The sequence below is a fragment of the Xenopus tropicalis genome, chromosome 1 (genome assembly GCF_000004195.4).
Source record: "Xenopus tropicalis strain Nigerian chromosome 1, UCB_Xtro_10.0, whole genome shotgun sequence".
In the NCBI taxonomy this organism is placed as follows: domain Eukaryota; kingdom Metazoa; phylum Chordata; class Amphibia; order Anura; family Pipidae; genus Xenopus; species Xenopus tropicalis.
Window position 1 is genome coordinate 85,495,666 of NC_030677.2, and position 21,652 is coordinate 85,517,317.

The 21,652-nt window shown below is 41.1% G+C and overlaps 2 protein-coding genes and 1 long non-coding RNA gene across 8 annotated transcripts in view; 2 read left to right on the forward strand and 1 right to left on the reverse strand.

Annotated features, from left to right (window-relative positions):
* helq (helicase, POLQ like) overlaps positions 1-4,983 on the reverse strand; it is a 71,964-nt gene extending 66,981 nt beyond the window's left edge. Inside the window, exons 1-2 of one of the 5 annotated variants that reach the window (XM_018097412.2) lie at positions 4,800-4,983; positions 2,006-2,077 (exon numbers count right to left, since the gene is read on the reverse strand). The gene's annotated coding sequence lies outside the window, so the exon portion shown is untranslated. Of the gene's footprint in view, positions 1-2,005; positions 2,081-2,207; positions 2,277-4,799 lie in introns of those variants that run through there. The other 4 variants (XM_018097414.2, XM_018097417.2, XM_002939582.5 and 1 more) reach the window with 4 other exon arrangements.
* Positions 1,889-13,266, forward strand: LOC105946056. 2 transcript variants are annotated; one of them, XR_001169593.3, is made up of 3 exons: positions 1,889-2,068; positions 4,282-4,778; positions 13,197-13,266. It is a non-coding gene; the product is annotated as an uncharacterized LOC105946056 (long non-coding RNA). The 2 variants fall into 2 exon arrangements; XR_004223101.1 differs by lacking the exon at positions 1,889-2,068 and adding an exon at positions 3,454-3,488 and having other exon boundaries at positions 4,679-4,778.
* Positions 13,267-18,364: 5,098 nt separating this feature from the next.
* The window catches only part of LOC100485787 (glycerol-3-phosphate acyltransferase 3), a 56,141-nt gene continuing 52,853 nt past the window's right edge, over positions 18,365-21,652 (forward strand). The window contains exon 1 of the mRNA XM_031903462.1: positions 18,365-18,397. Coding sequence (XP_031759322.1) covers positions 18,380-18,397 — 18 coding nt within the window. The 5' untranslated portion in view covers positions 18,365-18,379. The remainder of the gene's footprint in view (positions 18,398-21,652) is intronic.

Below are 21,652 nucleotides of genomic sequence, written 5' to 3' on the forward strand. Positions count from 1 at the left end.
TACCAAACTTGCACACCATCGGGCCACTCTGTCTCACCGCTGCACTTCTCCGCCTACAACCTCTATATTTCAAACCCTTAGCAAAAGTGTGCAAAGCAGAGGCCCTGCCAAGCTCCTTCTTACTCACAAATGGAACTAGACAAGGCTGTTCATTGTCGCCTCCCATTTTTGCTCAAATAGTAGAACCTGTGGTACAGAAAAATTAGGAACAACCCAGATATTCTAGGACTAGGTACAACTTCAGGCCACCAAAAAAATAGGGATTTTCGTGGATGACATTTTACGGATTCTTACTTATTCTGTGATAAACTTCTTAAAGAATTAGCTGATTTCCAGTTGAGGCTAGGATGAATTATTTTGTTAAAAATTAATCTATTGCCCAAAATTCTGTATTTATCTAGAACCTTGCATATTGCTCTATCCTCTCACTATTTAACAGTTATGCAGCAAACCATTAACAGGTTTATATGGCAAAATAAGCCTCCAAGGATTGCCTTTTAAATGCGCACAATATTCCAGAACTAGAAATACCAAATTTGAACACATACTATATAGCTTCAATATTCAAGACTGTGGTCCATATGCATTCACCAACAGGATACAGGAAATGGGTGGACTATGAGGCCAGTATTCTAGGATGGAAACCTTGTTCAGTTCTTTTGGATCCTCAAGGAAAACAGACCCTCAACCAAGGAGTCTGTTTTCCACCACACAATTATTATTATTCTTCACGTACACAAAGTAAGAGCCAAACACAATTTTGGTACTTTCCCATACTCAGTAACACCACTTTGGGCTCTTAAATATTTGATCCCAAAAGTATCCCTACAGAAGTGGCTCAACAGAGGCATAAGCACCATGGGACACCTTTACTCAGCTGAAAAATACAATCTGCCTCTAAAGGCAGATATCGCCAAGCAAGCGGATCTTTACCCGATATCCCCACCTACGGGTGGGCGATATCGGGTAGCAACTTGCTTTAAAAAAAAAAATAATCCGATCGTTTGGCCCATTACATTTGCGGCCATGGGCAGTCGGTTCGGGGACCGCATCAACGAGCCGATGCGGTCCCCGATCCGACTGGATTTTCTAACCTGGCTGATCGACATCTGGCCAATTTCAGGCCAGATATCGGTCGGCCAGGCCGCTCGTTTGTTCCCATACACGGCCCGATTAGCTGCCGAATCGGTCCAAGGGACCGATATCGGCAGCTTCTATCGGCCTGTGTATGGGGGCCTTTACCCCAAAATTCACACAAATTTAAATATTGCACTTGTTAAAATCTTTTGCTCCACACATCAAAAAGGCACAATGCAACACAATGGAATATCTATGCAAAAAGGCATGGAATGGCAAAGTGATTAGAATGTTACAAACAACTCCAAATAGGAGAAGACTACAATTTCCCTTACATGCAAAAGTGGCAAGAGGAATGGAACTTTCATTCGAAGCAGCGTAGGTGGTTTTTCACAGTGAGGGTAGTGAGGTTGTGGAATGCCCTTCCTAGTGATGTTGTGATGACAGATTCTGTTGATGCCTTTAAGAGGGGCTTGGATCATTTCTTTAAAAAGCATAATATAAAAGACTACTGTGATGCTAAAATATACAATTATTATTTGCACATGCACAGTAGAGTGAAAAGCCGAACTTAAACAAAAAAGCCTAACATTTTGGCACCCCAAAGTGACTTAGCCTTTCCTTCTCCTTTAACATTCCATTCCCTTTGTACTAGTCTGTTTATCCAAGGCTGCCATTAGTTTCTTTGTTTGCTAGCTTCAATGCATGTAATGTAGCTGCATGCAGTTTATCTAAGCAGGTGCATAAAATGTATGGCCAGCTTTACACAGTAAAGTTGTCTGAAAAAGCATACACATAGATCTAGCGCAACCTGTTTGTCCAAATGAAACCTACCCAACTGCTAGTTAATTCAAAGAAAAGCAAGGGGGAAAAGGGCAGGGGGGAAAATTCCTTTCTGAAACCAAGATGGCGATTAGACGAGCCCTACCTCTATGCCTGAGGAACAGCAATCACTTCTTCCCAGCCTCATGTGTCTGAAACCTGGACAGCCGTATGTAAACTGCTTTCAAATGCAAAAATATTTACAAATAACTATAAAACCCATATACAAACAGTAATCCCCATAACATTCTAGCCCCATATACAAACAGTGATCCCCATAACATTCTAGCCCCAATTTTAAACAGTACCTTTTTGCTTCTTATTAATCTGATCACACTTGACTCTCTGACATTGTATTTAAAGTTTTTCGGAGATCCCTCCCTCTTTGCAGCCAGAGTTCACAATCTAAATATTCAACGATGTGGCTATGGTAATCACAGGTGGGATTTTTCCCACAGCTGACAACTGTCTAAAGTTAAATAGAAAATATACCCTGCCCATTTTGACAAACCCATTCAGGCGGATTAACGCTACCTAAACTTCCAGATATACACGAACATACCTGATTGTTATTGTTTCCTTTGAATCAGGTACATCTGTGTTATAAAATACATTTATATTTATTTATGCAACTTTTCTACATAAGTCTAGCTGAATAAGCTTGTGTCAAAATGTGGGGAAAATTGTCAGTTTAAAGGAATAGTTCAGTTTAAAAAAAAAAATTGGTAAAATGTGATATTATATATTTAGCTGAAAATGTAATCTATAAAGGCTGGACTGGAGTGAATGAATGTCTAACGTAATAACCAAAACACAACTTCCACCTTTGCATCTCTCTAACCTTTTAGTCATCAGCAACTTGAAGGGGGGCCACACTGGACAGAGGGGCTATGGTACATGTGAGGCAACTTTGGGCTACTTTGAAAAACTGGCGATTTACATTACTGCTGGTGGCAAAGCATTTTCAGGAGATTAAAGGACATGTAAAGCCTACATTTGCCTACAGTGTATATCAGTTGGGCCTGTCTCCCCCACCCAAACGGCATCATTTGTACTGCATATATCCCCTGCACTTGCTAGCACCATCACATTTTCCTAAAGCAAATAGCAGCTTTCACCCAGTGGCCATTTTTCCTTTGATACATAATCAGTTACATTTAAATTTGCAAACAGCATACACACACAGAACCATATTCAGCATACATTTCATCAAGAATACAGGCTCACACAAGCAGAACTGTCTTTAATAAAAGTTCTGCTGTGTTCAAAGGAGAAGGAAAGGCAAAGTCACTTGGGGGTGCCAAAATGTTAGGAACCCCCAAGTGACTTGAATCGCCTACCTTTTACCCCGGGCTGGTGCCCCTGTTCAGAGAGAACAAAACCAGCCCGGGGTACCTGCAGTGCTTCCACCTTCCATCTTCACAAGTGCACGCATGCGCAGTAGAGTGAAATGCCGAACTTTGAACAGAGAAGTCGGCTTTTCACTCTACTGCGCATGCGCCTATCGTGTAGCTGTAGCGAAACGAGGCCAGAAGGAGGAAGTGCATCGCTACAGGTACCCCGGGCTGGTGCTGTTTTCTCCTAACAAGGTAAGCGATTAAAGTCACTTGGGGGTACCTAACATTTTAGCATCCCCAAGTGACTTAGCCTTTCCTTCTCCTTTGATCCTGACCTGCCTTCTCATTTTTTACACTAAGGGGCTGATTTACTAATCCACGAACGGTCCGAAGGCGTCCGAATGCGTTTTTTTTCGTAATGATCGGTATTTTGCAATTTTTTCGTAAATTGTCGCGACTTTTTCGTAGCCATTACGACTGTTTCGCAAAATATCATGACTTTTTCGTAGCGTTACGACTGGCGCGAATTGTCGCAACTTTTTCGTAGCCTTCGCGCCCAGTACGAAAGTTTCGGATTCATTCAAGCTTCAGTATCGTGACTTTTCTTGGGCCAGGTTGGAGCTGCAGAGTGCCATTGAGACCTATGGGAGGCTTCCAAAATCATGCAAAGTCTGAAAGTTTTGCCCGCAGTTTACGAGTGCTCAATACGAAAATGTCGCGACAATGTACGAGCAAATCGTAACGGCTATGAAAAAGTCGCGACTTTTCGCGCAAGTCGTAACAGCTACGAAATCGCAACAATTTACGATAAAGTTGTAACGGCGACGAAAAAATCGCGAAAAACTCGCAAAATGTTCGTTTCCAACCCGAATTTTTCCCATTCGGATTTGAATTCGTGGATTAGTAAATCAGCCCCTAAGAGTTTGGTTTAAAAAATCATGTCAAGCTATTTGTTAGTTCTGTGGAATGTAACTATCATTGAGTCTGTAACTATATTTCATAATCCTTCTAAAGGGCACTTTTTTCTTGTCAATTTTTTTTACAGTTCACACCTTTTGAAAGTGCATCCTCTAAGAACAGTTGATGATTTTAAAGAATACGGAACAAATATACACAGCATTGGCTTGATGTAGCAGACAGGCAGTCATAAAAATGTATTGCTGAACTATATGGAACACAACACTACTGCCTCAAAGCACTGATTGTCTTTACTGTGACAGTCAGAGGGACTGCTGATGTAACTGTAGAATTGTGCTTACAAGAAGCCTGTGATTGTTCCTTCATAAGCAGAGAAGAAAGCACCATATTGTATTATTACAGTATTTTCTATATCTAACACTGTGAGAAATTGTTCATTACATGTGCTTGCTGTATTCAGTAATATATCATATTCTCTAAAGGGGATGACAAACCAAAAGTAAAACTTTCTCATTTCTCGACAGCCACCCTCCACACACAAACGGGGATGGAAAGAACGAGGGTATGATGTCTAGAAACACTAACTGTTATATGAGGCTTTTGTTCTCTAGTTCAATTATATGTGTAAGTAATTTTAAACAGTACCTTTAACCACGCTTGCTTCCCTTTTCCAGGCTCCGCCCAACCGTGAACCTCACTGTTACAATGTCCTTAATCTTGCAGCTCCCTCCACCACAGCAGTCAAACTTCATATCCCATGATCCATTTCTCCAACCACGTGACTAAACGGAGAGGCTGCCTCTTTAGCAGTCACGTGAAATGTCTCTACTGCAGAGAATTGAGCTGATTATTTTGTATAAGTAGGAACACGATGATTTAACTTTGCGAACTAAACAATTTACTTATTTAAACATGTTCTTTGTCAGTACTTTGGGATTTGTCATTGTGTCTATAATCATATTTCTGTAATACTGGGTACTATATTTTTTATTTCTGTTTATTTGGTAGAGTTGAGTAGAATCTTATAAAAGTGTATCCACGCTCTTTCTTTACTGATGATTGAAAAGAAATACAGAATATGTCTGATCTATATATAATCAGAATATACATACTTAAAGACTTTTAGCAGTGTATTTCCTATGACAGTCTGTTTTTCTAACTTAAAGCCTGTGGTTATCTGTTCATTACAAGGGTGGTTTGCACTGTCAACACCATTGCAGCAGATAGGAGAAGCAGCACTGAGACTTGATGAGGTTAGATGTGTGAAGACTTGAATGGGTTATTATTATTATTTATATAGCGCCATGAGTTTATAGTATAGCTATATAGTAACATATTACATATGCAATATGTAAATATATAATATGTTACTATATAGCACCATGAGTTTACGCAGCTCTTTACAGAATAAAGGGGTACAAAAGACAGAACAGTTAACGTGTACATATAAACGATTCACAAAAATGGGTTACAGTTACATTTGGATGAGGATTGGAGACACTAGGGGGAGGACCCTGCTCGCAAGAGCTTACATTCTAAAAGGGAGGGCTGCTGAGACATAAGGTCAGAGTAACTAGCCTGGCGTTAGATTTCATGTTGATGTGTAAAGTGACAGTAGGTGCGGAGTGAGAGGTGAAATCCAGTGGTTAGTGAGTGTTTGAGGGAAGATTAGGGGTGCTCAGTGGGTAATCTCATTGAGATGAGGGTTTAGGTTATAGGCTTTAATGAAAAGGTGAGTTTTAAGAGACTGTTTAAAGGCTTGGAGAGTCTGGCAGTGCTTAATGGGACGGGGAAGAGAGTTCCAGAGGATGGGTGCAGCTCGTCAGAAGTCCTGGATGCGAGAGGGTTAAATGGTTTACTACTAAGGGCTCTGGTACACGGGGAGATTAGTCGCCCGCGGCAAAACTCCCTGCTCGCGGGCGACTAATCTCCCCGAGTTGCCTTCCCTCTGCCATCCCACCGGCGAACATGTAAGTCGCCGGCGGGATGGCAGACGCGGCGGCGCGATTTCGCGCAAATCGCCGAAAAAGACTCGCGAGGCTTTTTCGGCGATTTCCCGAAATCGCCTCGCCGCGTCTGCCATCCCGCCGGCGACTTACATGTTCGCCGGTGGGATGGCAGAGGGAAGGCAACTCGGGGAGATTAGTCGCCCGCGAGCAGGGAGTTTTGCCGCGGGCGACTAATCTCCCCGTGTGCCAGAGCCCTAAATGCTCTTAATGTGAAATTGCCCAAGGCTCAATGCAATTAGGACTGACTTTGGGAGATTGTATATTACAGTGCAACAATCTACAAGGAAGCAGAATGCATCTACTAAAGATCATTTTGCATACAATAGATTTGGTCAATTTAGAGAAGTTTTAGGGATCTTACAGCATATAGAACACTATTGACTATGTATAGTGAAGGCAGAGATTGATTTAAGCATAGTAACTGAGGTTGAAAAAAGATACATCCATCAAGTTTAAACTTTTATGTGTGTATAAATCCTGCCAAGTGCTAGTTGATCCAGAGTCAAGGCAAAAAATGGATACATGAAGTGTTACTATTTGACAGTGATTGATTCAAGTAGTACTCTTGGGGGTTGTGAGTTTAAAAAAACTTCATATTTTCTGTACTACTTCCTATGCCTATGAGTAAGTGCTAGCTGTAGCACAAAATGCATAAGGCAAAAAGTATTCCTATGCTTCAATAATATTCTTTAAAAGTCTGGATTGGGGTTTATTCCTGCAAAAATATTTCCTTTAGTTTATCCCCTCTAATCTGTATGGTAAACTACTGGGAATCCTTTGATTTATATATATATATATATATATATATATATATATATATATATATATATATATATATATATATTTACATGACTGACAGCATACAAAGAAGGCAGGGCCAGAACTAGGGATAGGCAGAAGAGAAGAGGCATTTGCCTAGGGAGCATCGATGAGGGGGTGCCAGGCAGGTACCCCTAGTCTGCATTCTCTTGTCATTGCCCCCGCTGCTTGTCATTGTATGGTGGGGGCAATGACCACTCATAGTGATATTGTGCATGCTCAAGCCAGTGTGCACCCACACACACATACAAGGGGGGAGAAATTGAGAACAGGGCACAATTGGAGGATTCTGGTAGCTTCCAACCAGTGTACCATGAACAAAAAAACCCACTTGCAAATTAATGTGTGCTTTATTTTATGTAGTTCATCATGACATTAAATTCACACCATACACAATGTGTCAGGGAGATGTGTAACTTAATGATCACTTTAGCTTTATTGCACTGTTAAATGGGATAAATCTAAATATCTAGCTAAAGCAGAAAAGAAATTAAATCATATGGAGCATTATAAGTTACCTGAAATCCTAAAGTGCAGATCAAGAAAAAAATTGGTAACATCATGGATTTATCTGAGTTGAAGGGTATAATTAATGCTGATTTGAATAGGATGTTAACGTGATTATCCCAGGGTTCACATTTTTTTTTACCTATTACCCAAAATCCAGTTAATCTGCCTGGTTGTCCAATTGTGAGTGGGGTTAAGTCTCAACTTGGCAGTATACAGTGGTGTGAAAAACTATTTGCCCCTTCCTGATTTCTTGTTCTTTTGCATGTTTGTCACACAAAATGTTTCTGATCATCAAACACATTTAACTATTAGTCAAAGATAACACAAGTAAACACAAAATGCAGTTTTTAAATGAGGGTTTTTATTATTTAGGGAGAAAAAAAATCCAAACCTACATGGCCCTGTGTGAAAAAGTAATTGCCCCCTGAACCTAATAATTGGTTGGGCCACCCTTAGCAGTAATAACTGCAATCAACCGTTTGCGATAACTTGCAACGAGTCTTTTCCAGCGCTCTGGAGGAATTTTGGCCCACTCATCTTTGCAGAATTGTTGTAATTCAGCTTTATTTGAGGGTTTTCTAGCATGAACCGCCTTTTTAAGGTCATGCCACAACATCTCAATAGGATTCAGGTCAGGACTTTGACTAGGCCACTCCAAAGTCTTCATTTTGTTTTTGTTCAGCCATTCAGAGGTGGATTTGCTGGTGTGTTTTGGGTCATTGTCCTGCTGCAGCACCCAAGATCGCTTCAGCTTGAGTTGACGAACAGATAACATTCTCCTTCAGGATTTTTTGGTAGACAGTAGAATTCATGGTTCCATCTATCACAGCAAGCCTTCCAGGTCCTGAAGCAGCAAAACAACCCCAGACCATCACACTACCACCACCATATTTTACTGTTGGTATGATGTTCTTTTTCTGAAATGCTGTGTTACTTTTACGCCAGATGTAACGGGACACGCACCTTCCAAAAAGTTCAACTTTTGTCTCGTCGGTCCACAAGATATTTTCCCAAAAGTCTTGGCAATCATTGAGATGTTTTTTAGCAAAATTGAGACGAGCCATAATGTTCTTTTTGCTTAAAAGTGGTTTGCGCCTTGGAAATCTGCCATGCAGGCCATTTTTGCCCAGTCTCTTTCTTATGGTGGAGTCGTGAACACTGACCTTAATTGAGGCAAGTGAGGCCTGCAGTTCTTTAGATGTTGTCCTGGGGTCTTTTGTGGCCTCTCGGATGAGCTGTCTCTGCGCTCTTGGGGTAATTTTGGTCGGCCGGCCACTCCTGGGAAGGTTCACCACTGTTCCATGTTTTTGCCATTTGTGGATAATGGCTCTCACTGTGGTTCGCTGGAGTCCCAAAGCTTTAGAAATGGCTTTATAACCTTTACCAGACTGATAGATCTCAATTACTTTTGTTCTCATTTGTTCCTCAATTTCTTTGGATCTTGGCATGATGTCTAGCTTTTGAGGTGCTTTTGGTCTACTTCTCTGTGTCAGGTAGCTCCTATTTAAGTGATTTCTTGATTGAAACAGGTGTGGCAGTAATCAGGCCTGGGGGTGACTACAGAAATTGATATTGAAATTGAAAATTGAAATTGATAAACCACAGTTAAGTTATTTTTTAACAAGGGGGGCAATCACTTTTTCACACAGGGCCATGTAGATTTGGAGTTTTTTTTCTCCCTTAATAACATAAACCTTCATTTAAAAACTGCATTTTGTGTTCAATTATGTTATCTTTGATTAATAGTTAACGGTTTTTGATGAGCAGAAACATTTAAGTGTGACAAACATGCAAAAGAATAAGAAATCAGGAAGGGGGCAAATAGTTTTTCACACCACTGTATATATACTGTTTATGTGGACAGTGTGTAGAAATGCATTCTGCATGAAAAGGGCATAGAGAGTGTGCGCATGTTTTTAAATGCAACTAATTTAATGTTATAATATGATTTTTATGCGAGTTTATTTCGGGTAAGAATTATTTTCGATTTCAAGATAAATTCTACTTGCATATGTAAGGTATAAGTATGGGGAGCAATGTTGCCCCTACATAAACCTTTTCATGCATGATATTGAGACCGGTATTTTTCTGCAAAATTAGATGTTTTCTGATAATATCTATCACTATTATAGGTTTGTGGATGATATTTTCTGTATCTCAAAAGACATGGGTGCTCATTTTTGATTCATCCAAATGTGTACTTAGCAAAAATGTATGTTTTTTTTGTGTGCGTGTGTTTTTTTCCCCACAAAAAATGCCGTAAAATGTGTTGAATTTCAGTAGCTAAAGTGATCTCCAGGGCAATTCGTATGCAGTAACTTTATTTTGGGGTCTCTAAATTCCAGATACGTTGGTGATCCTATGCACATTGGGCATCAAACTGTTCAGTGGAGCCTTGGCTTTCATATTTAGGATATTTTTTCTTGGTACCTAATGCTATGTGGGAGTGGAAGCTTTGAAGTGGTTTTTTAGAACTTTCATAAATCTTTATACAAACTGCTAAGTTTGGTCCATTATGACCTGTTACCCAAATATAAAGCTGTATGTGCTGCCCCCAGCAGTTAATAGTTATATATTATATTTAAAGTTCATGTGGTTAATGGTTTATATGCATACACACTGTATAATAAAAGTTATTCTTAAAATCAACATTAAACTCAAATTCTATTTTATTCAAATATTCATACCTGTTATAGTTGTATTTAAATATCTCAGCTGCCAATCATATATTGCCTTCCCCACTTTATGCCTGTATGGCACAGCAATCACTTTCACTTTCATTCTGCACTTTCTAGATGTCACTGCACTCCTCTCTTCTCACTGTGTATAATTGTGTAGCCTGTGCATGGGCATGGGTATCAAGTCCTCTATCAAGTCTGGTTTATAAACATGATTTTGTGATGATGCAAAGGTCCTCTTTAGTTGGAATGGTGCTTGTTTTCCATAGTCTGGGAATTAGTAGTCTGGCCGAAGTGATGATGTGGAATGTAAGTTTTTGTAGTTCAGGGGGTAAGTCTTGTAGTCCATGGTTAAGTAGCGCTAATGGTGAAGTTAATTGAATATGTATTTTCATTGTATCATGAAGTAGTTGCTAGACTTCTGTCCAAAAGGGAGTGAGTGCTGGGCATTCCCACCAGATGTGTATTAGTGTACCTTTTTCGTTGTTACATCTCCAGCAGTTTGGGGAAGACGTTGGGTACATTTGGTGGAGGATTGAGGGTGATTTATACCATCTATATAGGATTTTCCTTTGGTTTTCTATATGGTTGGTGCATTTGGAGTATTTGTAGGCTGCATTGGCTGCTTAGAGCCAATGAGTTTGTGTAAATGTAGTATTGAGGTCTTTTTCCCATTTTTGGATATGTGTTGGCTTTTCATTGTTCGTTTGGGTCAATAGTGTTTTATATATCTTGGATAAACCTTTCTTTTTTTCTGCTTTATGAAAGCACCACTTTTCATAGTCAGTTTGGTGGTCTGGTATGTTTTTTAGATATGGAGTAAGTAGATGGCGAATTTGTAAGTATTTATATAGGTCATGTTTTGGTAGTTTGTATTCCGTTTGTAGTTCTTCGTTGGATTTCATTGTATTGTCTGTCATTAGTTGTGCCAAGTTTTTTATGCCTAAATGGTCCCAGTTGGTGATGGAGAGGTTGGGGATCATTGTTTCCAGAGTGCTGAGCGGTGAGAGTTTTGCTGGAAAGGTATGAATGTGTTTGTTGGCTTTTTGTTGAGTCCAGATTTTTAGCGCTGTGGTTGCCTTTTGTTAATTGTAATGGTGACTCGGACCACATTAGTTGCTGTAGGGTGAGTGGATGTGTTTTTTCCTGTTCTATTTGTAGCCAGTGTTTGTGGTCGGGAGGGAAGTTTCACATGGCTAGTTGTTCCAGTATCGCTGCTTTGTAGTAGTTTTCTATGCTAGGGACACAAAATCCTCCTTCTTTTGTGTGCTGTTGCATATGTTTGCGTTTTATTCTTGTTTTTTTTCCTCCCCATATGAATGTATCTATTGTTGTTTGAGTCTGCCGGAGAAAGGTTTTGGGTAATGTGATGGGTAGAGCTCTGAATAAGTAGAGCAGTTTGGGTAATGTCACCATTTTTATTGCTGCCATTCGGCCTAGCCAGGATATGTATAGTGGTTTCCATTTCTCCAGTTGCGTTTGTATTTACCTTAGTAGTTTTGGGTAGTTGTTATTGTACGTGTTAGGGATATTGTTTCCCAGTTCAATTCCTAAGTAGGTTAGAGTGTCTTGTTTCCATTGGAAGGAGTAGTCCTTTTTTAGGTTATTTTGTTCTGATTTGGGTAAATTTAGTGGAAGGGCTTGCGTTTTTTTTATATTCAATTTGTAGTAGGAAATTTGGCTGTAGGTTTCCAGTATTTGGAAGGCTTTTTGGATTGATTGTTTTGGGTTTGACAAGGTTAAGATGATGTCATCAGCAAATAGTGCTAGTTTGTGTTCCGTTGTTCTGGCTTTGATACCTGTTATCTCTGTTGAGTCTCCGATTGACTTGGCCAAGGGTTCTAAGACTATGTTATAGATTAACGGGGAGAGTGGGCATCCTTGTCTTGTCCCGTTTGTGATTTGAAATGGGTTAGAGAGGAATCCCATGTTGGTGACTTGTGCTGTTGGTTTGGTGTACAAGGCTAGAATTGCATGTAATATGTTTCCTTGGAATCCAAAGGCTTTAAGGGTGTTTGCCAAGTATTGCCAGTGGACCCTATCGAAAGCTTTTTCCGCATCGAGGGCTAGTAGTATTACTGGTATCTTTTGGTGGGTGTTTTTTTCTATTAGTGATAGAATTTTTCTGGTATTATCTAATCCTTGTCTACCTTTTGTGAATCCTGATTGGTCTTGGTGGATTATTGTTGGTAAGATCTCTTTTATTCTGTTCGCTAGCACTTTCGCGTATAGTTTGAGGTCACAATTGAGTAGTGAAATAGGGTGAAAGTTTGGACATTGTGTGGGAGGTTTTCCTGGCTTAGGTATAGTAGTTATAGTGGCTTTTAACATTTCCTCTGGAAAATTTCCGTGTTGAAAGATTTGGTTAAATAGTTGAGTCAGGTGAGGTAGTAGGATAGTTTGGAAGTTTTTATAGTATATGGTGGAGAGTCCGTCCGGGCCCGGTGCTTTTCCTGGTGGGGTTGTATTTATTGCTGTTTGTATTTCTGTCGGTTGTATGGGGGCATTCAAAAGGTCGAGATGGTCTTGGGATATGTGCGGTAAGTTAGCTTTTATAAGAAAGGGTTGTATTCCTTGTTGTATTGGTTGCGGAGTGTTTGTGTCTTTTTTCAAGTTGTATAATGTTGAGTAGTAAGTTACAAAGACATCCGCAATTGCTTTGGGGTTTGTTATTTTGGTTCCCGTATTGTCCAGTATGTGGTCTATAGATTGAGATTGTTGTTTTTGATGGAGACTTTTTACTAGTAATTTGGAAGCTTTGTTTCCTTTTGTATAGTAGTTAAGTTTCAGCTTTTGCAGTATTAGTTTTGTTGTTTGGGGCTTGGGTTGTGCTTTGTTTTGTGTTTCAAGTTCGCTTAATTGTTTGGTCAGGTCTTACATTGTTTGTTCTCTTTGTTTTTTTTTTTTTTTTTTTTATAACTTCTTTTATTTTCGTATGTACATTAGTAATGACATAGCATCATTTAAGCATAATTTCTAATTACATTCGACTTATAATTTTCTTAACATTTCTCTTTAACATTCAGTATGATCTTTACTTGGATCGACAGAAAGGTGGAAAGAAGATATCGCGGACCTTTAATTCCAAGTCCAGGTAAGGAGAGTGGGGGGGGGGGGGGGGGGTAGGTGGGGGGGGGGGGGAGATGGGTAAGGGATAGGGTAGGTAGTAAACATATAACTTTTAGGAGTAACATATTATGTGGCTTATACATTTTCAGTAACTATACAGACACCAGGTTTGTGGTTTTGTTATTAAGTATTCTAGGTTTAATAGAGCTGTTTTTCCAGGGGGGGTGTAACACCTGATTGCGTTGAGAGGGGGTGAAACCTTGGGGTGGGTAGCAAAGAATTTTTCTGGTGCTAGCCTACTGGTATGAGTCTGCCGTCAGTTGCAGTTGCGTTTTTAATTCTTTCTTGATATTTCGTCCATGGTTCCCAGATCGTGTCAAATTGGGCTTGTTTATTGTCCTTACTGGCTGCCATTCTTTCCATTGTAGCCCTTGCGTTTAGTCCCTGTATGATTTGGTTTATGTTAAAAGGGCCTCCCGTTTTCCAATGTTTCGCTATGTATGTTGTCGTTGTATTGAAAATTTGGAATAAGAGTTTTCTCCACGGGTGTGGGGTCCTATCCGGTAAGTGTAGTAGTAGAGCTGTTTCTGGTTTAGCTGGTAGTGGTTTTTGTAGGTCCGATTCTATTAGGTTGAACACCTGCCGCCATAGGTCTGCCACTGTTGGGCAGTGCCACCACATATGTAGTAGGGTGCCCATTTGGCCACATCCCCTCCAGCACCTAGGGGGATATGTGCTTGTAATTTTATTTATTTTAGTTGGGGTTAGGTGCCATCTGTAGAGTAGTTTCCTGTAGGATTCCAGGTGGTTTGTGCATTTTGTTGCACCTGAGGTCGCGTCGAGTATATTGGTCCATTGTTCTGGGGTTAGGTTTATTTGTAGGTCCTCCTCCCATCTGTACATGAATGGGTGTTTGTGTTCTGTGGGTAGCTCCATTAGGATTCGATAGCACGTGGATAGAATTCCCCTGGGTCCGTTTTGGGCAATTCTACATAGTTGTTCCATTCTGGTAAGTTGTCGTTTATTTTTGTAATCCTGTGTGCTTTGTTTTAGGAAGTTTGTAATCCTGATGTAGGTAAAATGTTCCTTATCTGGTAGTTGGTATTTGTCCTGTAGTTGTTGGAATGTCAGTATGGTGTTAATGGTATAGAAGTCTCCCAGTGTTAATATTCCCTTATCTAGCCAATTCCGTACCGGGAGATCCTGGATGAATCGTTGCGTATTGGTAATGGGTGATATTGGGGAGGGGAATTTTCCCAACTTCCCTTTTTTGTTGGTTTTGTCCCAGTTCAGTAGTGTTAGTTTCGTAGTCGGTAATAATGTTAAGTTCTTGGGTCTTGCCTTTGGCGGTAGCCACAGCAGGTTTGGAAGCATTAAGTTATCGAGAAAGCCCGTTTCTATTAATAACCATTTTCTGTTTTCTGGTGGGCAGTGCATCCTGACGGCAGTTTCAAGCAGTGAGGCTTTGTTATAGTTTACCAGGTTTGGTATCCCCAGTCCCCCACTTAATTTGGGTTGTTGCAGTACTCTAGCTGCAATTCGTGGCTTTTTTCCTTGCCAGATAAATGTGTTCATTTGGGTTTGGAGCAGTTTAATATATCTCATGGGGAGGGGAATTTGGATCGTTCTAAACAAATATAAAATTCTTGGTAAGACATTCATTTTAACCGTGATTATTCTGCCCAGCCATGATATATTTTGGGGTTTCCATTTGTGATAGTCTGTTTGTATTTGTCTTTGCAGTGGTTCATAGTTTAACCTGAACATTAGTTCGGGATCTTTTGGTATTTTAATTCCCAGATATGTGATAGATTTCTCTTTCCAGTCAAATTTGTGTGTTTGTTGTAGTTGTTGGAGGGTCTGGTGTGGGATGTTGATTGGTAGGGCTTGAGTTTTCCCTGCGTGTTCTCTTTGTTTTTTGATTTGGGATGTGGCTTTGATAAGTTGGCCTCGATGACTGCTTTATGTGCGCACCATAAGGTGGACTGTGAGATATCAGAAGTTGAGTTTAGGGAGAAAAACTCTTTCAATGTTTGGCTGCAGTCTTGTGCTACTGTTTTGTTGCGCAACAGTGGCTCGTTTAGTCTCCAGTGTGAGGTGGAGGGGTTGTTTGGCTGAAGGTGGTGGAGATTGTGACTGGGGCATGATCTGTCCATGATCTTAGTCCAATGACAGTTTTGGTTAAATGTTGGAGTGTGGTTTTGTCGACCAGTATGTAGTCTATTCTTGAGTACCTTGCATGCTGGTAGGAGTAGTATGTGAAATCTTTTTCTTTAGGGTTGTATTCTCTCCATGCATCATAGAGGGAGTGGTTTTTTAGGTGTTTTCTTAAGTTTAGAGCATGAGTAAGTTTTTGGTCTCATGTTTTTCTGATTTTGTATTTATGTGCTGCTGTAGGGGTACATTTAAATCTCCTCCTATTATTGTGTGGCCCTGTTTTAGTTTGTTTAGTTCTTTAAAAAATTTCCGATAGAAGGTTGATTGTTTTTTTGTTGGGGCATATTGTCAACTCCGTGCGCTCCGTGGCGCGTGTGTCCGCACGGGCGCACATGGGCGCGCGTCTGAGCGTGTGCTATGCGCAGGCGCGCGACTAAACGCGCGGCATGCGCGGGCGCGCGGCTAGGCGCGCGCGCACGGGGGCGCGAGATTACGCACGCCGCGTATTGACGCACGCTGCGTATTGACGCACGTCGCGTATTGACGCTGCGCGCATGCTCCCTGCGGATTTAAGGACGCCCAGGCCTAACACACTTTGCGAAGTGATCTTTTGCCTGCAAATTGACACTAAGGGGCTGATTTACTAACCCACGAATCCGACCCGAATTGGAAAAGTTCCGACTTGAAAACGAACATTTTGCGACTTTTTCGTATGTTTTGCGATTTTTTCGGATTCTGTACGAATTTTTCGTTACCAATACGATTTTTGCGTAAAAACGCGAGTTTTTCGTATCCATTACGAAAGTTGCGTAAAAAGTTGCGCATTTTTCGTAGCGTTAAAACTTACGCGAAAAGTTGCGCATTTTTCGTAGCGTTAAAACTTAACGCTACGAAAAATGCGCAACTTTTCGCGTAAGTTTTAACGCTACGAAAAATGCGCAACTTTTTACGCAACTTTCGTAATGGATAGGAAAACTCGCGTTTTTACGCAAAAATCGTATTGGTAACGAAAAATTCGTAAAGAATCCGAAAAAATCGCAAAACATACGAAAAAATCGCAAAATACCGATCATTACGAAAAAAACGCAATCGGACTCCATTCGACCCGTTCGTGGGTAAGTAAATCAGCCCCTAAGCGTTCCTGAATCCTCCTGACTGTTCTTCTGACTTCTGATTTTGGCTCGGCTTCTGGTTATTCTTCTGATCATCCCCTGGCTTGTTTTCGGACTCTGATTCTCGGTTTAACCTTGGCTTGTTTCTCGACTACCCCTGCTTCATAGTGCCTGTTTGCATTACTGCTGTACAAAGACTGTTTATTACCGGTTTTCTCATCAACGGCACTACTGCTATTCTTCAGCTGGGCCTGTTACTGTTTCCACATCCGGTGTTCAGGTCCAGTGGGAAGCGCAGGAGAGGCTACTAATCATCAGACTACCGTGATACATGATACATATACTGATGCTATTGTGTAGGTTTGGCCTTGTATCTGTGCTAATATGATAAGGTATCTGCCTTCTTTGGTTATTTGTGGGGTTATGGTTTTATGGAACCAGATTGCCACTCCCTTTTTCTTTATGGGGCTGTTTACGTATATTTGGCTAGGGTATTCTTTATCAGTAAGTCTGGTGGGTTGCCCTTTTATTAGGTGGGTTTCTTGGAGACAAAGAATGGTCGGTTTTTCTCGTTTTGCCCAGTGTATAAGTTGGGATCTCTTGTTGGGGCTGTTCAGGCCATTTACATTTAGCGTGGTTATTGTGGATGCCATAGATGTGGATTGTATATGATGCTCAGTTTGCACTCACCGACCTTGGGTTTGTTGGTTTGGTGCGGTTCTTGGGTCGGTTGGCTGCAGTTGGCTTCCTTGTGCTCATTTATGATCGCTGGCACATGCATGGGGGGGGAGGGGGATGGGAGAGGGTAAAAGAGAGTAGAAAGGGTTGAAAGTAAAAATAACATGTTGTTAAAACATTTGAACATATTTACAACAATACTACACAGGTATTGTATAAAGTGGCTTGATTTTGTACAGCTTGTGGTTTCGGATGGTAATTGTTGCTGTATGTCTAGCGTTGTTTGCTGGTTTTTCCAAGCCAAGGTGGGGGGGGGGTGAGAAACAGTTTTACCTAAGCAGCTGCAGGGGGATGAGAGGGATGGTTTTCCTTGTGGGGTAATGACTTTATTATGTGAGCATCAGATTTTTATGGTGGTGTTCAGATGTTGTCGTCGTTTTCTTGATCTGCTTGCTCTAGTATTGTGTTTTTGCTTGGGGTTTTCTTATGTTGCGTTTAGCAGGTAGCCATTCCTGTTGTGTCTTGTGGTGGTAGTAATGACCACTATTTCAGTAGGTGGTTCCCTTGTTGTGGGAATCCATAATATATGGTGTATCTTTGTACATTACTCTTAGTTTTACTGGGAACAGGCATCTATATGGTATGTCTGCATCTCTCAGTATTGCTGTTACTGGCGCAAAGTCCCTGCATTTTTTCATGGTATGTGCAGATAGGTCTGGGAAACATTGAAGTGCTGTGTATTTGTCTGGTAGTTCTTGTTTGTTTTGGAAAGCGTTTGGTGTTAGTTCTTTCACATGGTAAAAGTGAAGTCTTAAGATGACCTCTCTGGGTACACCTGGAGGTGCATTTTTATTGCGTGGCAGTCTGTGGGCTCTGTCGATTAGCAGCTGTTCTGGTTTTTCATGTGGCAATATTGTGTGGAGCATTTCTATGAGGTAGTGGTTCAGATCCTCTATTTTTATTTGCTCCGATATGCCTCTGATTCTGAGTTTATTTCTCCTGTTTCTGTCCTCGATGTCTGCTAATTTGTTTGTTAGTAGTTGTACTTCACTTTCTAGTGTACTGTTTGTGTCTATGAGTTCATTGTGAGAGCTTACTAGTTCTGCCATTTTATTTTCCAGGTGGTCAGTGCACCTTCTGGCTGCCTAACCTCGTGGTTAAGTTCTGCCATCACCTTTTTGAAATCGGTTTGAATGTCTGATCTGAGTGAGGTAAGTAGCTCAGTATAGTTCAGTATAGGCAGGGTAATGTTAGGTTGTCTAATGGTAGTCGCTAGGCGTTGCGCTACTATACCTGCATCCTCTGTGTTACGCGCTGGGCTACTGCTGTCGGAGTCGGCGCCATCTTGGGATGAGGAGTATGCATCTGCCTGTGATCCTGTTTTTGGATAGAACGCTGTAATTTTCATCAGTGACGCTTTCTTTTTTATCTTGCCCATGTTGTGGGTCATTTAGAGGGTGAGTTGGCGTGAGTTGCCTGTTTTTTGGGCTTTACCCCTGTTGTTTGTGAGCTTCCCCTGCACGGAGCTCTTTAGGAGACGTCTGGCCTCATCGGGTGTTGGCTCCGCCCCACCGCCTCTTTAAGTTTCTTATGCAGTCTCTGGCAGTGGAAGCTCAACTCCTGGTAGCCATTTGTATACAATATTACTACAGCCACCTCCCTCTGTGCGCCTCGCTCACTAATGATGGGTGTGCTGGTTGCGTGTGTCTTTTATTCTGACGCGCCGCATGACGTCATCATGCACGCTGCGAAATTCTAAAATTTGAAGGCACCATGCATTATTTTTAATTTCCCAAAATAGGCTTTCGAGTTCCTGGGTGTATTTTGCTGCTTGATTCTTGTGTTTTGACCTCTGTCTGATCTTGACATTTGCTGCCTGTACTGACCCTTTTGCCTGTTCGTTGACTACGTTTCCTGGATCTTGATTTTGTACCTCTGAGGGCCCCTTTGGGGGTGTGAGGCCCCTGGGATGGGAGCCCTGGTGGGCCCTGCACCCCCCAGTCCGACCCTGTGCAGAGGGACAATAAAGAAATGGAGCTGGGCTGGTTGCATTTAATTTTTTGATCTTCTTCAAAGTCTTTTCAAGTTTTCTATCAGATAGGAAAGATGTGCAAGTAGGGGTTGAACTTTAGATTTCAGTCAAGAATTGTTGGACCACTCCCACAGCCAGCCACATTTCAGTTCTGTTTTTCATGAATGACATCTTACATTAAATACTAGACCAATTTATTTAGATTATATTCTTATCTTTTTAGAAAATCTTAAGAAACATTAAATCCAGGTAGAAGAAGTTTTTTTATATATACAATATATTTGTGCAGCTTTAGCGGGACTTCTGTGGAAAAACGAGCACTTACTGGGACATGTAAAGCCTATATTTGCATACAATGTATATCAGTTGGGCACGTCTCCCCCACCCAAATGGCATAATTTGTACTGCATATATCCCTTCCGCTTGCCAGCACCATCACATTTTCCTAAAGCAAATAGTAGCTTTCACCCTGTGGCCATTTTTCCTCTGATACATAATCAGATAAATTTAATTCTGCAAACAGCATAAATGCACAAAGACCCTTATTCAGCATACATTTAATCAAGAATACAGAATCACACAGGCAGAACTGTCTTTGATATAAGTTCGGCTTTGTTTGAGCTGAGCTCAGGAGAGAAGGTTAGGAGAAAAAAATTGAAGCAGACAGCTAGAGCTGAGTTTCTATGGGAACCAGCAATGCCATCTTTTCACTGGCTGCTAGACTGGAGGGCGTTTTTAGTAATCTAAGTTCAGAACAACTGAGCATGCCCACAAGCCAACAGCCAAAGCAAATTCCTTAGGGAGGGGGCTGAGTGGGTTACAGCAGCACAAGGAAATCTAAGTGATTAAGGGGATGTTGCAGCCTTACTATTAACCTCTGGACAACCAGTGTGGCAGGTATTGAAAGATTTTAAAGAGGCTGTTCACTGATTATATTTTAGTGTGGGGGGGTTTCCATGTCCTTTAATGCCTGTAATATCTGTGCGTTCCCTTATTTTGGTGGCCAGGGCTTCAATGCTAAGGGTATATAATAGTGGGGGGGCTTGCCTTATTCCATACCCTATGTTTATGGGTTTCCCTGAGTCCCCGTTCATCTTTAGGTATGCTTTCGGGTTTGCATATAGTAGTCGTATGGCTTGTAGGAAAGGGCCTTTGAACCCGAACCGTTAAAGGAGTCCATACATGTACTTCCAGTCTAGCCTATCGAAGGCTTTTTCTGCATCGAGACTCCTGATACTGATTTGATGCCCTGGGTTTGACGGACATCTATTAAATCTATTATTTTGCTGGTATTGTCACCTGCCTGTCTGCCCAGGTAAATCCCACCTGGTCAGGGTTAATCAGACGGGGGAGGAGTGGGGCTAGCCGGTGTGCTAGAAGCTTTGTAAATATCTTGAGATCACTGTTGAGGAAGGCTATGGGTTTATTGCAAAGCATTGGGGTCTTTCCCTGTTTTGGGTAAAGCTGTTATGGATGCAAGCATGGTTTCTAGGATTGTTTCCTTGCCCTGAAAAAATCTATTGAAGAGGTCTTTTAGGATAGGGGCTAAGAGATTTTGGTATATCTTGTAATATGAATTGGGAAATTGAGTATATTAATTACATTGTATTTTCATGTGTAAAAGCTTAGTGCCTCATGTTCAAACATATCATTTTTTTTATTAGGTGGGATTTTTAAAGAATTTTCTTAGTTGAAGGATAAGTGAGTCTTATATCATAAAAGCCACTAAGAATACTTTGTACAGCCCCCTGAACTAACTATCAGTGTGGTTAGGGGAGTACCGCAGGGGTCAGTCCTTGGGCCTTTGCTTTTTAACTTGTTTATTAATGACCTGGAGGTGGGCATAGACAGTACTGTTTCTATATTTGCTACTGAATTGTGCAAAACTATAAGTTCCAGGCAGGATGCTGCCAATTGCAGAGCGATTTGACAAAATTGGAAAACTGGGCAGCAAACTGGGAAATGAGGTTCAATGTGGACAAGTGCAAAATTATGCACTTTGGTAGAAATAATATAAACACGAGCTATCTACTGAATGGTAGTTTGTTTGGGGTATCCTTAATGGAGAAGGATCTGGGGTTTTTTGTAGATAACAAGTTGTCTAATTCCAGGCAGTGTCATTCTGTGGCTACTAAAGCAAATTAAGGTCCTTCTTGTATAAAAAAGGGCATTGACTTAAGGGATGAGAACATAATTTTGCCCCTTTATAGGTCCTCGGTAAGGTCTCACCTTGAGTATGCGGTGCAGTTTGGGCTCCAGTCCTTAAGAAGGATATTAATGAGCTGGAGAGAGTGCAGAGACGTGCAACTAAACTGGTTAAGGGGATGGAAGGGTTAAACTATGAGGTTAGACTGTCGATGTTGGGGTTGTTTTCTCTGGAAAAGAGGCGCTTGCGAGGGGACATGGTTACTCTGTACAAGTACATTAGAGGGGA